This window comes from Nerophis ophidion, linkage group LG14 (assembly GCF_033978795.1).
Source record: "Nerophis ophidion isolate RoL-2023_Sa linkage group LG14, RoL_Noph_v1.0, whole genome shotgun sequence".
Classification (NCBI taxonomy): domain Eukaryota; kingdom Metazoa; phylum Chordata; class Actinopteri; order Syngnathiformes; family Syngnathidae; genus Nerophis; species Nerophis ophidion.
In genome coordinates, this window is record NC_084624.1 from 37,426,916 (window position 1) to 37,440,810 (window position 13,895).

At 38.5% G+C, this 13,895-nt stretch overlaps 1 protein-coding gene across 3 annotated transcripts in view; it reads right to left on the reverse strand.

Annotated features, from left to right (window-relative positions):
• The window catches only part of amph (amphiphysin), a 42,120-nt gene extending 39,274 nt beyond the window's left edge, over nucleotides 1–2,846 (reverse strand). For 2 of the 3 annotated variants that reach the window (XM_061920579.1, XM_061920578.1), the window contains exon 1: nucleotides 2,694–2,846. In XM_061920579.1, the coding sequence (XP_061776563.1) occupies nucleotides 2,694–2,762 (69 nt within the window). In that variant the 5' untranslated portion in view covers nucleotides 2,763–2,846. The remainder of the gene's footprint in view (nucleotides 1–2,693) is intronic. The other variant, XM_061920580.1, reaches the window with a different exon arrangement.
• Between the last annotated feature and the right edge of the window lie 11,049 nt (nucleotides 2,847–13,895).

A 13,895-nucleotide genomic window follows, 5' to 3' on the forward strand; every position in this document is an offset into this window, starting at 1 on the left:
ATCTATAAATTCCTTGCAATAGCTTGTTGAGAAATGTTGGTCTTAAACTGTTGGACAATTTGCTCCCACATTTGTTCACAAAGTGGTGAATCTCGCCCCATCCTTGCTTGTGAATAACTGAGTATTTCATGGAAACTGCTTTTATACCCAATCATGGCACCCAACTGTTCCCAATTAGCCTGTTCACCTGTGAGATGTTCCAAATAAGTTTTTGATGAGCATTCATCAACTTTCTCTGTCGTTTTGCCACTTGTCCCAGCTTTTTTTAAACAAGTTGCAGGCATGAAATTCCAAGTGAGCAAATACTTGCAAAAAATAAGTTTTCCAGTTCGAACGTTAACTATCTGGTCTTTGCAAGACTATCCCGTTGAATATAGATTGAAAATAACTTGGAAATCATTGTATTTCGTTTTTATTTACGATTTACACAACGTGCCTACTTCACTGGTTTTGGAGTTTGTAAAAAAACGTGTTTTCATTGATTGTACACGTTTAACTCAACATACAGGAGGAATACAGAGAATAACCTGACAGTAAAATAAATGACGATAGAGCGGACTTTGGATAGGAATGTTACTTATCTTCCTAAACAAAATGGTGAAAAGGGTGAGCCTTGTAGAGGTACACATTAAAAGTGGAAAAGAGGTGTATCTCGTGTCATGCATTTATTCATTTAAAAAGTAAAAGCGGCCACGAAGGTATTTGCTACACAGTTGAGAACAAATATACGCCACCACAAGCTCAGGGAGCGTGCATTTTTGCAGAAAACTTCTAGAAGCATGCAACTCAACCTTAACACTTCTGATGGTGCTAAGAATACACGAGAGACACGCTTCCGTTTTTTGGAAAAACAGTTTTCATTAAAATAGTGAGTTTAAAAGTACATGGTTGAATTTTTTTTTGGTATGTATCCTGGTATCAAATAGGTCAAGAGAATTGTGGAAATTCATGCGTATCAGTATCGACTACTGAGATTCCGCTGGAAAACACAAAATTCAGAAATACACAAAAAACGACTCAGCAATTTAGCAACAACAGAATTCAAACCCAAACATGATGATGATGAACACATCAGCAGAGTACAGTAGAAGCCTAAAATCCCAACATCTGCCTGCTTCTAACAAAATGAGGGAAAAAAGGTCATTTTCCAGAAGAATTAAAGGCCTACTGAAATGAGATTTTCTTATTTAAAGGGGGATAGCAGGTCCATTCTATGTGTCATACTTGATCATTTTGCGATATTGCCATATTTTTGCTGAAAAGATTTAGTAGAGAACATCGAAGATAAAGTTCGCAACTTTAGGTCGCTAATAAAAAAGCCTTGCCTTTACCGGAAGTAGCAGACGTCACTGGTTGTAGGGCTCCTCACATCCTTACATTGTCTATAATGTGAGCCTCCAGCAGCAAGAGCTATTCATACCGAGAAAGCGACAATTTCCCCATTAATTTGAGCAAGGATGAAAGATTTGTGGATGAGGAAATTTAGAGTGAAGGCCTAAAAAAAGAAAGAAACAGTTAAAAAAAAAAAAGCAGAGGGCAAGTGAGAGCGATTCGGATGTTTTTGGACACATTTACTAGGATAATTCTGGGAAATCCCTTATCTGCCTATTGTGTTGTAGGTTTTTAGTGAGTTAAAGAGTACCTAAAAGTCCGAGGGGTGTGGCCACGAGTGTTTTGACGCCAGAGTCTCTGAGAGAAGTCACGGCAGCTGCAGGACGCTGGCTCCGCTGATCTCTGGTAAGAGGCGACTTATTTCCACAATTTTCTCATCGAAAACTGCCGGTTGACATGTAGTCGTGATCCATGTTCGCTTGACCGCTCTGATCCATAGTAAAGCTTCACCTCCGGGAATTTTAAACAAGGAAACACCGTGTGTTTGTGTGGCTAAAGGCTAAAAGCTTCCCAACTCCACCTTTCTACTTTGACTTCTCCATTATTAATTGAACAAATTGCAAAAGATGCAGCAACAAAGATGTCCAAAATACTGTGTAATTATGCGATGAAAAGAGACGACTTTTAGCCGTGATTAGTGCTGGGCTAATATGTCCCCTCCAACCAATAACGTCACAAACACGCGTCATCATTACGCGACGTTTTCAACAGGAAACTCCGCGGGAAATTTAAAATTGTAATTTAGTAAACTAAAAAGGCCGTATTGGCATGTGTTGCAATGTTAATATTTCATCATTTATATATAAACTATCAGACTGTGTGGTCAGTATTAGTGGGGGTCAGTAGGCCTTTAAAATTGTGTTCAGAAGTAAAAATATATATTTACTTATATTGCAATTCCTCCATAGAAAAAGTAGACTTTGCTGCTGCATTATGTCTTGAATTGTGTATTTTCAACATTATCATTAGCACAATCCCTATAGAAGTCCTAATATTCTTCACTGTACACAGAAATATTCTGAACGTGGTTGAGCTAGCGTCAGAAATGACGTCACAGCGCCAGAAGCCCAACAAATCATGCTGGCTGTTACGTAATCCGCGTATCAAATCAGCAAATTAAACAAACCATCAGTAAATCGATATCAGAGCTGGTTGTTTTTCGCCCGACACTGACGTCACACACACATCGACGTCGGTGACATTTGAGAGCGGCAGCGGCCTGCAAGGACGTCACCGTCATCTCCTCTTCATCACCTTCATCTCCTCCATCACCTCCTCCTCCACCTCCACCTCCTCCTTACCTTCTCCTGCGCCCTGTTCAGCCTCTTCTGCACATTTTTGGCGAAGATTCCCGTTTTGATATCCGCCATGACGCCGCACTGACAGACGCGGATTAACACCGACACGAGCGGGGAGGGGGAGGGGCGCGCGTGTGTGCGTGAGCCGGAGCGAGCGTGCGCAAGCAAAGGGGGCGGAGCCTAACGCCGCCACACACGCCATAGTCTGGTGTTTTTGGCGAATATTAAATGGGAATAATCGCATATAAATCCAATGGCTACAGGAGGTATCATTTGTATATCTTGTTAAGAATAAATACAATTTCCATTGTAAATAAATAATAGCGAGCTTCCTCACGTGTGCACCTGTTTTTGGTTGAGGTAATTACAAGAGTGTAAAAAAAATCAACATTTTATTTTGTAATATTTTAATTGAATTTAGTTTAAATACCGAATTAAGTAAATATTATCAGAAAACTTGCGTTATCGTCATTTTATATTAGGACGCTTACCTACAATAATACCTCAAACATTTCAAGTCTGAAACATGCAATGTTGGCCGAACTCCAGCAGAGGGCGACAAAAAAGACCCAGCTGGTTCTATTTGAAGTTTTTCCCATTTACTTATAATAAATGTCTTGTAGCTGAGATAGGCGCCAGCGCCCCCCGCGACCCCGAAAGGGAATAAGCGGTAGAAATGGATGGATGGATAAATGTCTTGCTTTTTAAAAAATTTAAAAATGTCTGCAATGTGAATATCTTAGATACTTGGAGAATGCTGTTAAAAATGTATGTCTACTAGTACAATTATATATTCACAAATCCAGAGCAATGCCCATTTAAAACATATTTTTTGTTTTATTCTGAAAATTACAAAAAAATCACAACTTACCAATGCCGATAAAGACAGACAGAAATGCCATTACAACTTCCCACGTTCTTGAAAACGTTATAAGAAACAATAACAAAAAAAGACAAATTCAAAAAGAAGTATACTGTGTAATCATTTTTGTTTGTTTTATTTTATTTTCAAGTGTTGTCCCTTGCAAATATTTATTTTTATTCATTTTGTTTCTCTTACCTTTCTTTCTGGTAGGTATAATCGCTTGATTATTGTTTGAAAAATCTAGTGAATATATTTTTAAGTACATATTCAGAACATTTTTATCAAAGATTGTGTTTATTTTGTGTTCGTTTTTTTTTTTTTTTACCATTTTGAAAGATGGTGTTTGTTTTGTTTGTGAAATGTTGTCATATTGTTGAAAGAAAGTTCTGGGGGTCAGGGTGATGTTTGTCCCATCTACCAATTTATATGTAGCATGACAATGAAACTGACTTGCTAATTGAGTTACCTGCAGTGCATGAATCCGACCACAAAGTTGTGCAGTTGCTATTAACAATAACAATAAACATTAAATAAACAACAATAGGCCTGTGATGAGATGGAAACTTGTCCTGGGTGTAACCTGCCTTTCGCCCGATTGTAGCTGAGATAGGCTCCAGCACCCCCTGCGACCTTAAAAGGGACAAGCAGTAGAAAATGGATGGATGGATGAACAACAATAAACATACACTGCATGATACTGGGGACATATTGTAAGATGCTCTTTAATTAGCGGCTTGTGGGCTAAACCCAGCCTGGTGATGTTAAAAAATTGGGAGAGACTAAAATTTCATAAAAAAATATTTTTAAGTTTAGGTCCTTAAAACAGTAGAGTGCTCCTGTTGTATTGGGTCCCTACTATAGCTGCTGGTGGAAGTGGTTAGTTAGCAAATTTAGTCACATAGCCCAGCCTCACCCAGGCTCCACCTCCAGTGGCCCCCAATTTAATTGTGTATGAGACCTCTGCCTTGAAGGGACCTATTATGAAAAAACAACGTTTTTTACTTTATTAATTTTGGTGTATTCGGGATCTCCGTAAGCCCAGAAAATTTGAAATCAAACCATGGAGGCATCTGCGTTGAGGTGGCGACTTGTCCAGGGTGTACCCTGCCTTCCGCCCGATTGTAGCTGAGATAGGCGCCAGCGCCCCCCGCCACCCCGAAAGGGAATAAGCGGTAGAAAATGGATGGATGGATGGATGGAGGCATGTCGGAGATATCTATAATTCAGTCTTGCCATCCTTTATACCTTCTCCAAACGAGCCATTTGGAATTTGCCCAATTTGTGACATTGTTTGCCATTGATGACATCAATGGCAAATGTGGAAAAGTTTTACTCAAAGACTTTTGCGCAATCTTTGAGCAGCAATCTAATGCACATGTCAATCGTCTAATCAAAACTTGATTTCTTGAAGAAGGAACAGCAAAGTGTAACGATCAGGCACGGCGCTACTTAAGACTTAGACTTAGACAAACTTTATTGATCCACAAGGGAAATTGTTTCACACAGTAGCGCAGTTACAAGGGATGGAAAGGGTAAGGATAGAAAGGAAAATGCAGGTATAAAGTAGACAAAAAATGTACTACAGTAGCAATATAAGATATAATATATGTAATATTTAAAAATTATATACACAGTAAATGATACATACTGATATATTATATTTTACAATATACAACAAATAACAATTACCATGTACAAACCCCGTTTTCATATGAGTTGGGAACTTGTGTTAGATGTAAATATAAACAGAATACAATGATTTGCAAATCCTTTTCAACTCATATTCAATCGAATGCACTACAACGACAATATATTTGATGTTCAAACTCGGAAACGTAATTTTTTTTTTTGCAAATAATAATTAATTTAGGATTTCATGGCTGCAACACGTGCCAAAGTAGTTGGGAAAGGGCATGTTTACCATTGTGTTACATCACCTTTTCTTTTAAAAACACTCATAAAACGTTTGGGAACTGAGGAAACTAATTGTTGAAGCTTGGAAAGTGGAATTCTTTCCCATTCTTGTATTATGTAGAGCTTCAGTCGTTCAACAGTCTGGGGTCTCTGCTGTCGTATTTTACGCTTCATAATGCGCCACACATTTTCGATGGGAGACAGGTCTGGACTGCAGGCGGGCCAGGAAAGTACCCACACTATTTTTTATGAAGCCACGCTGTTGTAACACGTGCTGAATGTGGCTTAGCATTGTCTTGCTGAAATAGGCAGGGGCATCCATGAAAAAGACGGCGCTTAGATGGCAGCATATGTTGTTCCAAAACCTGTATGTACCTTTCAGCATTAATGGTGCCTTCACAGATGTGTAAGTTACCCATGCCTTGGGCAGTAATGCACCCCCATACCATCACAGATGCTGGCTTTTGAACTTTGCATTGATAACAGTCTGGATGGTTCGCTTCCCCTTTGGTCCGGATGACACAATGTCGAATATTTCCAAAAACTTTTTGAAATGTGGACTCGTCAGACCACAGAACACTTTTCCACTTTGCATCAGTCCATCCTAGATGATCTCAGGCCTAGAGAAGCCGGTGGCATTTCTGGATGTTGTTGATAAATGGCTTTTGCTTTGCATAGTAGAGCTTTAACTTGCACTTACAGATGTAGCAACGAACCGTATTTAGTGACAGTGGTTTTCTGAAGTGTTCCTGAGCCCATGTGGTGATATCCTTTAGAGATTGATGTCGGTTTTAGATACAGTGCCGTCTGAGGGATCGAAGGTCACGGTCATTCAATGTTGGTTTCCGGCCATGCCGCTTACGTGGAGTGATTTCTCTTGATTCTCTGAACCTTTTGATGATACTATGGACTGTAGATGTTGAAATCCCTAAATTTCTTGCATTTGCACTTTGAGAAACGTTGTTCTTAAACTGTTTGACTATTTGCTCACGCAGTTGTGGACAAAGGGGTGTACCTCGCCCCATCCTTTCTTGTGAAAGACTGAGAATTTTTTGGGAAGCTGTTTTATACCCAATCATGGCACCCACCTGTTCCCAATTAGCCTGCAAACCTATGGGATGTTCCAAATAAGTGTTTGATGAGTATTCCTTAACTTTATCAGCATTTATTGCCACCTTTCCCAACTTCTTTGTCACGTGTTGCCGGCATCAAATTCTAAAGTTAATGATTATTTGCAAAAAAAAAAAAAAGTCGATCAGTTTGAACATCAAATATGTTGTCTTTGTAGCATATTCAACTGAATATGGGTTGAAAAGGATTTGCAAATCATTGTATTCCGTTTATATTTACATCTAACACAATTTCCCAATGGGAAATATGGAAGCAGGGTTTGTAGAATATTACAGTATATGTAACAGCTGCAACAAAACAAAAAGGGTAGCAGAAAATAGAGAGTAGATCCAGCAGAAAATATTCATTAAAAATGTAGAGAGGTAGCTAACATTGAAGCGGTCAGGTATCACATATCATGTTTTGCTGTATGGCAAGTGGTTATACAGCTGGATGGAGTGCGGAATGAAGGCATTCTTGAATCGAACACTGTGGGAACGAAGCTGAAGGAGCCTGTTGGAGAATGAACGCTGTCCCTCAATTGTCTGGTGGAGTGGGTTGGCAGGATTGACCATGATGGCCAACAGTTTGTCCAGTGTCCTCCTGTCCTTCACTGACGCAAACGCCTCCAACTGCGTGCCAATAGTTTGGCGGGCTTTCCGTATCAGTTTGTTAATACGTTTTGAGTCCATTTTGCTGGTGCCGCTCCCCCAACAAACTACAGCAAAGTACAGGGCACTGGCCACAAAAGACTGAAAAAAGATCTCCAACAGCTTGCTGCACACGTTGAAAGACCTAAGCTTCCTCGGGAAAATGAGTCTGCTCATGCCCTTCTTGTATACAGCTTTGCTGTTGTCCTTCCAGTCCAGTCTACTGTTCAAGTGGACTGGGGTTAGTAGGCATTCAATCCATTTTTGGTATCACTTACAGCAGTGGGTCTCAACCTTCTTTCAGTGATGTACCCCCTGTGAACAAATTTTTAATCCAAACGCCCTGCAGAGCAAAGCATTTTTGGTGAGAAAAAGAGATAAAAAAGTAAAATACAGCATTATGTTTCTGATTTATTAAATTGTATAAAAGTGTAAAATATTGCTCTTTTGTAGTGGTCTTCCTTGAACTATTTGGAAAAAAGATATAAAAATAACTAAAAACTTGTTGAAAAATAAACAAGTGATTCAATTATAAATAAAGATTTCTACACATAGAAGTAATCATCAACTTAAAGTGCCCTCTTTGGGGATTGTGAAAGAGATTAATCTGGATTCATTAACTTAATTCTAAAAATTTCTTCACAAAAAAGGAAATCTTTAACATCAGTATTTATGGAACATGTCCACAAACAATCTAGCTGTCAACACTGAATATTGCATTGTTGTATTTCTTTTCACAGTTTATAAACTTACATTCGTATTTTGTTGAAGTATTATTCAATAAATTTATTTATAAAGGATTTTTGAATTGTTGCTATTTTTAGAATATTTTTTAAAATCTTACGTACCCCTTGGCATACCTTCAAGTACCCCCAGGGGTACGCGTACCCCCATTTGAGAACCACTGACTTACAGTACTTACCATGCTGTAGTCCATCCTTGGCTGTCTCTGGTTTTAAATAGTGTGTAATTTAATTTGTTCTTTGGAAATAGCTAGATTTTTGTATATTTACTTTGCATATCTTACTGGATGTTGTATATAAGTGTATATAGTTTGTGTTTTGTGTTATTTTTTGTACGTGCAACAAAACATTGTGCTTCACTATTTTTCTTTTCTGTTTGCAATACACGGTTTCAGGACTGATATATGTTTTTGAGTTTGTTGATTGAAAATAAACTAAAAAAAACAAGTGACGATGTCTTCATACAGTAGGTGTGTGCATCTTTGGGCACCACACAATTCGATTCGATACATGTGGTTAACGTTTCGATTCAGAATCGATTCTCAATTCAAAATGAATACTTTTTTTAATAACATTTGGTGCCAGTTCTATGATTAGCTACATTCCTCCTTAAATCGTCTCTCATGAATTTCTACGTTACTCAAAATAAAACTGGTTTTGTTTAATAATATTCTACCCAAACATGTAACAAATCAAATACAAATAAGGCAACAAGAGAAGTATCCCACACTTTTCTAAAGTAAATCTGTACAGCAGATATGGGCATCTACATCAAGAATACGATTTGCCTGAGTGGGTGGATAGGACAGATTTAAAAAAATAAAAATGAAACAACATGTTTTTTGTTATCTTTTTTTTTAACCTATTAAGAATCAATCAATCAATCAATGTTTACTTTTATAGCCCTAAATCACTAGTGTCTCAAAGGGCTGCACAAACCACCACGACATCCTCGGTAGGCCCACATAAGGGCAAGGAAAACTCACACCCAGTGGGACATCGGTGACAGTAATGATCCAGTGGGACATCTGTGACAATGATGACTATGAGAACCTTAGAGAGGAGGAAAGCAATGGATGTCGAGCGGGTCTAACATGATACTGTGAAAGTTCAATCCACAATGGATCCAACACAGTCGCGAGAGTCCAGTCCAAAGCGGATCCAACACAGCAGCGAGAGTCCCGTTCACAGCGGAGCCAGCAGGAAACCATCCCAAGCGGAGGCGGATCAGCAGCGCAGAGATGTCCCCAGCCGATACACAGGCAAGCAGTACATGGCCACCGGATCGGACTGGACCCCCTCCACAGGGGAGAGTGGGACATAGAAGAAAAAGAAAAGAAACAGCAGATCAACTGGTCTAAAAAGGGAGTCTATTTAAAGGCTACAGTATACAAATGAGTTTTAAGGTGAGACTTAAATGCTTCTACTGAGGTGGCATCTCGAACTGTTACCGGGAGGGCATTCCAGAGTACTGGAGCCCGAACGGAAAACGCTCTATAGCCCGCAGACTTTTTTTGGGCTTTGGGAATCACTAACAAGCCGGAGTCCTTTGAACGCAGATTTCTTGCCGGGACATATGGTACAATACAATCGGCAAGATAGGATGGAGCTAGACCGTGTAGTATTTTATACGTAAGTAGTAAAACCTTAAAGTCACATCTTAAGTGCACAGGAAGCCAGTGCAGGTGAGCCAGTACAGGCGTAATGTGATCAAACTTTCTTGTTCTTGTCAAAAGTCTAGCAGCCGCATTTTGTACCAACTGTAATCTTTTAATGCTAGACATGGGGAGACCCGAAAATAATACGTTACAGTAGTCGAGGCGAGACGTAACAAACGCATGGATAATGATCTCAGCGTCTTTAGTGGACAGAATGGAGCGAATTTTAGCGATATTACGGAGATGAAAGAAGGCCGTTTTAGTAACGCTTTTAATGTGTGCCTCAAAGGAGAGAGTTGGGTCGAAGATAATACCCAGATTCTTTACCGTGTCGCCTTGTTTAATTGTTTGGTTGTCAAATGTTAGAGTTGTATTATTAAATAGAGTTCGGTGTCTAGCAGGACCGATAATCAGCATTTCCGTTTTTTTGGCGTTGAGTTGCAAAAAGTTAGCGGACATCCATTGTTTAATTTCATTAAGACACGCCTCCAGCTGACTACAATCCGGCGTGTTGGTCAGCTTTAGGGGCATGCAGAGTTGGGTGTCATCAGCATAACAGTGAAAGCTAACACCGTATTTGCGTATGATGTCACCTAGCGGCAGCATGTAGATGCTGAAGAGTGCAGGGCCAAGGACCGAACCCTGGGGAACTCCACACGTTACCTTAACGTAGTCCGAGGTCACATTGTTATGGGAGACACACTGCATCCTATCAGTAAGATAAGAGTTAAACCAAGACAGGGCTAAGTCGGACATACCAATTCGTGTTTTGATACGTTCTAATAAAATATTATGATCGACGGTATCGAAAGCAGCGCTAAGATCGAGGAGCAGCAACATAGATGACGCATCAGAATCCATCGTTAGCAATAGATCATTAGTCATTTTTGCGAGGGCTGTCTCCGTCGAGTGATTTGACCTGAAACCGGATTGAAAGGTTTCACATAGATTGTTAGACGCTAAGTGTTCATTTAACTGCTCCGCAACAATTTTTTCGAGGATTTTTGAAATAAAGGGAAGGTGAGACACCGGTCGGTAGTTTACCATGAGGTCAGGATCGAGGTTAGGTCTTTTAAGAAGAGGATGAATAACCGCTTTTTTGAATGCTAGGGGAACAGTGCCCGAGGAAAGTGATAAGTTTATAATATTTAGCACTGATGGACCTAATAATACAAAGAGCTCCTTGATCAGTTTCCCAGGAAGAGGGTCAAGTAAACATGTTGTTTGTTTTATTCCATTTACACGTTGTAACAATTCCTCTAATGTTATTTCCTCAAAACGAGAGAAACTATTTTGGAGGGCAGTATCCGCCGTATATACAATCGTGTCAGTGTTAATAGAACCCCGTTGTAACTGGGACGCATTGTCTTTAATCTCCTTTCTAATGACTTCAATTTTCTTACTAAAGAATTGCATAAAGTCATCAGCTGAGTGGGTGGAGCTACTGGAAGGAGTCCCTTGTTGGGTTAGCGATGCTACCGTACTAAACAAAAATTTAGGATCGTTTTTATTACGGTGGATGAGATTTGAGTAATAATTAGCTTTAGCTAAGGTAAGCATGCGTTTATAAGTTATTAAACCATCACTAAATGCTTGATGGAGCACCTCAAGTTTAGTCGTGCGCCATTTGCGTTCCAGCTTTCTACATAATAATTTCTGAGCTCTAGTTTCTTCTGTAAACCACGGGGTGCGCTTTTTTGGAGCCTTTTTTAACTTTAGCGGTGCTATGTTATCAATGGTTTCGCGCAGGGCGTCGTTAAAGTTGTTAGTGAGGTTATCAATAGAGCCCACATACTTTGGGAATGGTGCCATTACCGTGGGCAGTAGGTCAGCAAGAGTTGTCGTTGTGGCTGATGTTTACAAATAAGTATCATGATTCATTTCAAAATCTATTTTTGGAACCCCTATCATACAGTATAAAATAGTATGCAATGGTATACAATATACATGCAGTATATTTATATAGAGCTGCATGCACAGTCAAATAAATCAAATATATATTTTACACTAGAGAAAAATATACATATATTACCACTTGATTACCAGTTTAAAACAATTGGCATTATTATCAGTAAAAATCCATGATGCACATGTAACACATCACAGTTGTTGCAGGAAAGGAAAAGAGAACAAAAAGAAAAATATGTTATTTATGAGTCAGCGGAGTCTGGGATTCCAACCTAGTTCCCTTAATTTTTCTCCCTCTCCCTTGGCCCCCACTTCTTCCCTATCTTGTACGGACGATTGTTCCCCAGCTTTGGTCTTGTGATCCGAATCTTTAGTGTGTGTACACTACATTGTAATTATTCATTATATTTTTGAAGTTATGATGTTGTGAGCCGACCCAGGCTGTTTGCACTTCTTCATTTCGCTATTAATGATTTCTTAAGTTATTCTGTTGTTATCCAAAAACAGCATTGCCTTTGCACACTTGTCTGTTTTCATTAATTATGCATACGGATAAAGACACCTGTTGCATTTTGTATGTATTGTCTGGTTATTAGCAGGCGCATGAGCTCTGTCCGTTGCTTTACTAATTTGTTGAATATTTTTTGGTCAAATTCAGTAAAAACTACTTTTCTATCGAACATGCTAGTGCTGTGTATCATAAATGATTTTATTGAAAAATGACAACAGAAGTCTGAGCCATTTGTGGTGTTTATATTTATGATAATTATCAGTCATAATTAATTCAACAGTACAGTAATTTGACAATGAGCTCTCGGATACATGCTTTTACATCAATCTATAGTCCTTGCTTATGAGTCCGTGTGATATAAAGCAAGTAAAACATCAATACAGCATTTTTTTTCTAATTGTTGTTGAAATCCTGTGCTTTTCAAGCAAAGTTGCAATATTTCTTAAAGGATTGATAACAAATTCATAAAATCACAAGTTGATTAAATATTATTGAATAAAAATAAGTCGCAAATTGTTGCAAATTTCTGAAAAAGCTGCCACAAATTCAGGTATTTTAGGCCACAACAATCACAGAAAAAGCCTGCGAAACCCTAGAGGGACTAATCAATGCAGTATTTGTTTTTCAATTATTATGTTTTGCGATCATGTGTTTCTAGAGGTGAAGGTACAAGGAACACTTAAACATTGATGAAAAATTCATAAAATCAGAAGTTATTACACGATTAGGGGTGTAACAATATTAAAATTTAATAACTTTGTTATTGTGAACAAAGTTATTGCAGTTATCATTATTATCTCGGTATTGTTGAATGTTGATTTTTTTGACCAGGTTATTCCTTTTTTAATATAATAATAGAAATAATAGAAAAACCCCACGAGTTTGCATGTTTTGTGTTTCTAATTCTTCATTAATAGTGTTTTAATCTTTGTATTTTATCTGTTTTAATAACTAAGCTTTTATTGTTTTAAATATTGTTTGTACTGTCGTACTTAAAGATTTATTTAAATGAAAAGTGCGTGACGAATAAAGTCTGTTATTACGATTTGTAATTTCTGGTGGGCTTTGTGGCATCCTACTCTGTTCTGCAGTCCTTGAAGAGAGCACAGCTTGGATGTTCAGTGTGCACAATTGACTATCTTAGTTTTGCAGACAGCAATTTGCTTGTATAAGTTTAGACTGGCCATTGGAGTATGTCATTTTTTTAGAGGGGAAAGACGTTAATGTCTCTTGTTTTAATGTTAGCATATAAACTAGGGAGCTGGCGCCAGTCAGTCCATGAGTTTATCAAAGTGCAGTCATCAATCATAATTTTTCGATCATTTTAATTCAAAACCGTAATACTAACTGTTTCGGCCTTTCCAAGCTTTCCCAAGTTCTAAACCGAAGGCCGTGGGCTGAGCCAGGACAGTTGGTGCACTTTCAAACGCACTTCCGACTCCACTTAAGTCTCTCAAAAAAAAGCTTTATTTGCAAAAAGGTCTTCTTTTCAACAGTACATCCAAAGTGAACAAAACCTAGTTGAACTACATAGAAAGCTATAAACAAAAAACTAAGGCTCAAGTGTTGCGTAAGAAGTGGTCAAAAACGGTTTTCACCGCCAGTCTCTCAACCCACCATTTTTTTGTCCAATTAACTTCACCTGTGCACCCCTTTAGCTCTCGTCATAGGTGCTGTCAATGACAGAATTTAAATAAATTAACTTGCCATCAATCAAAACATATTTTCATGGCAACTCAAAAATAAATAATTTAACTTTGGCAACACTAAATTGGCTCTAGTGTGTGAATGTGAGTGTGAATGTTGTCTTTCTATCTGTGTTGGCCCTAGGATGAGATGACGACTT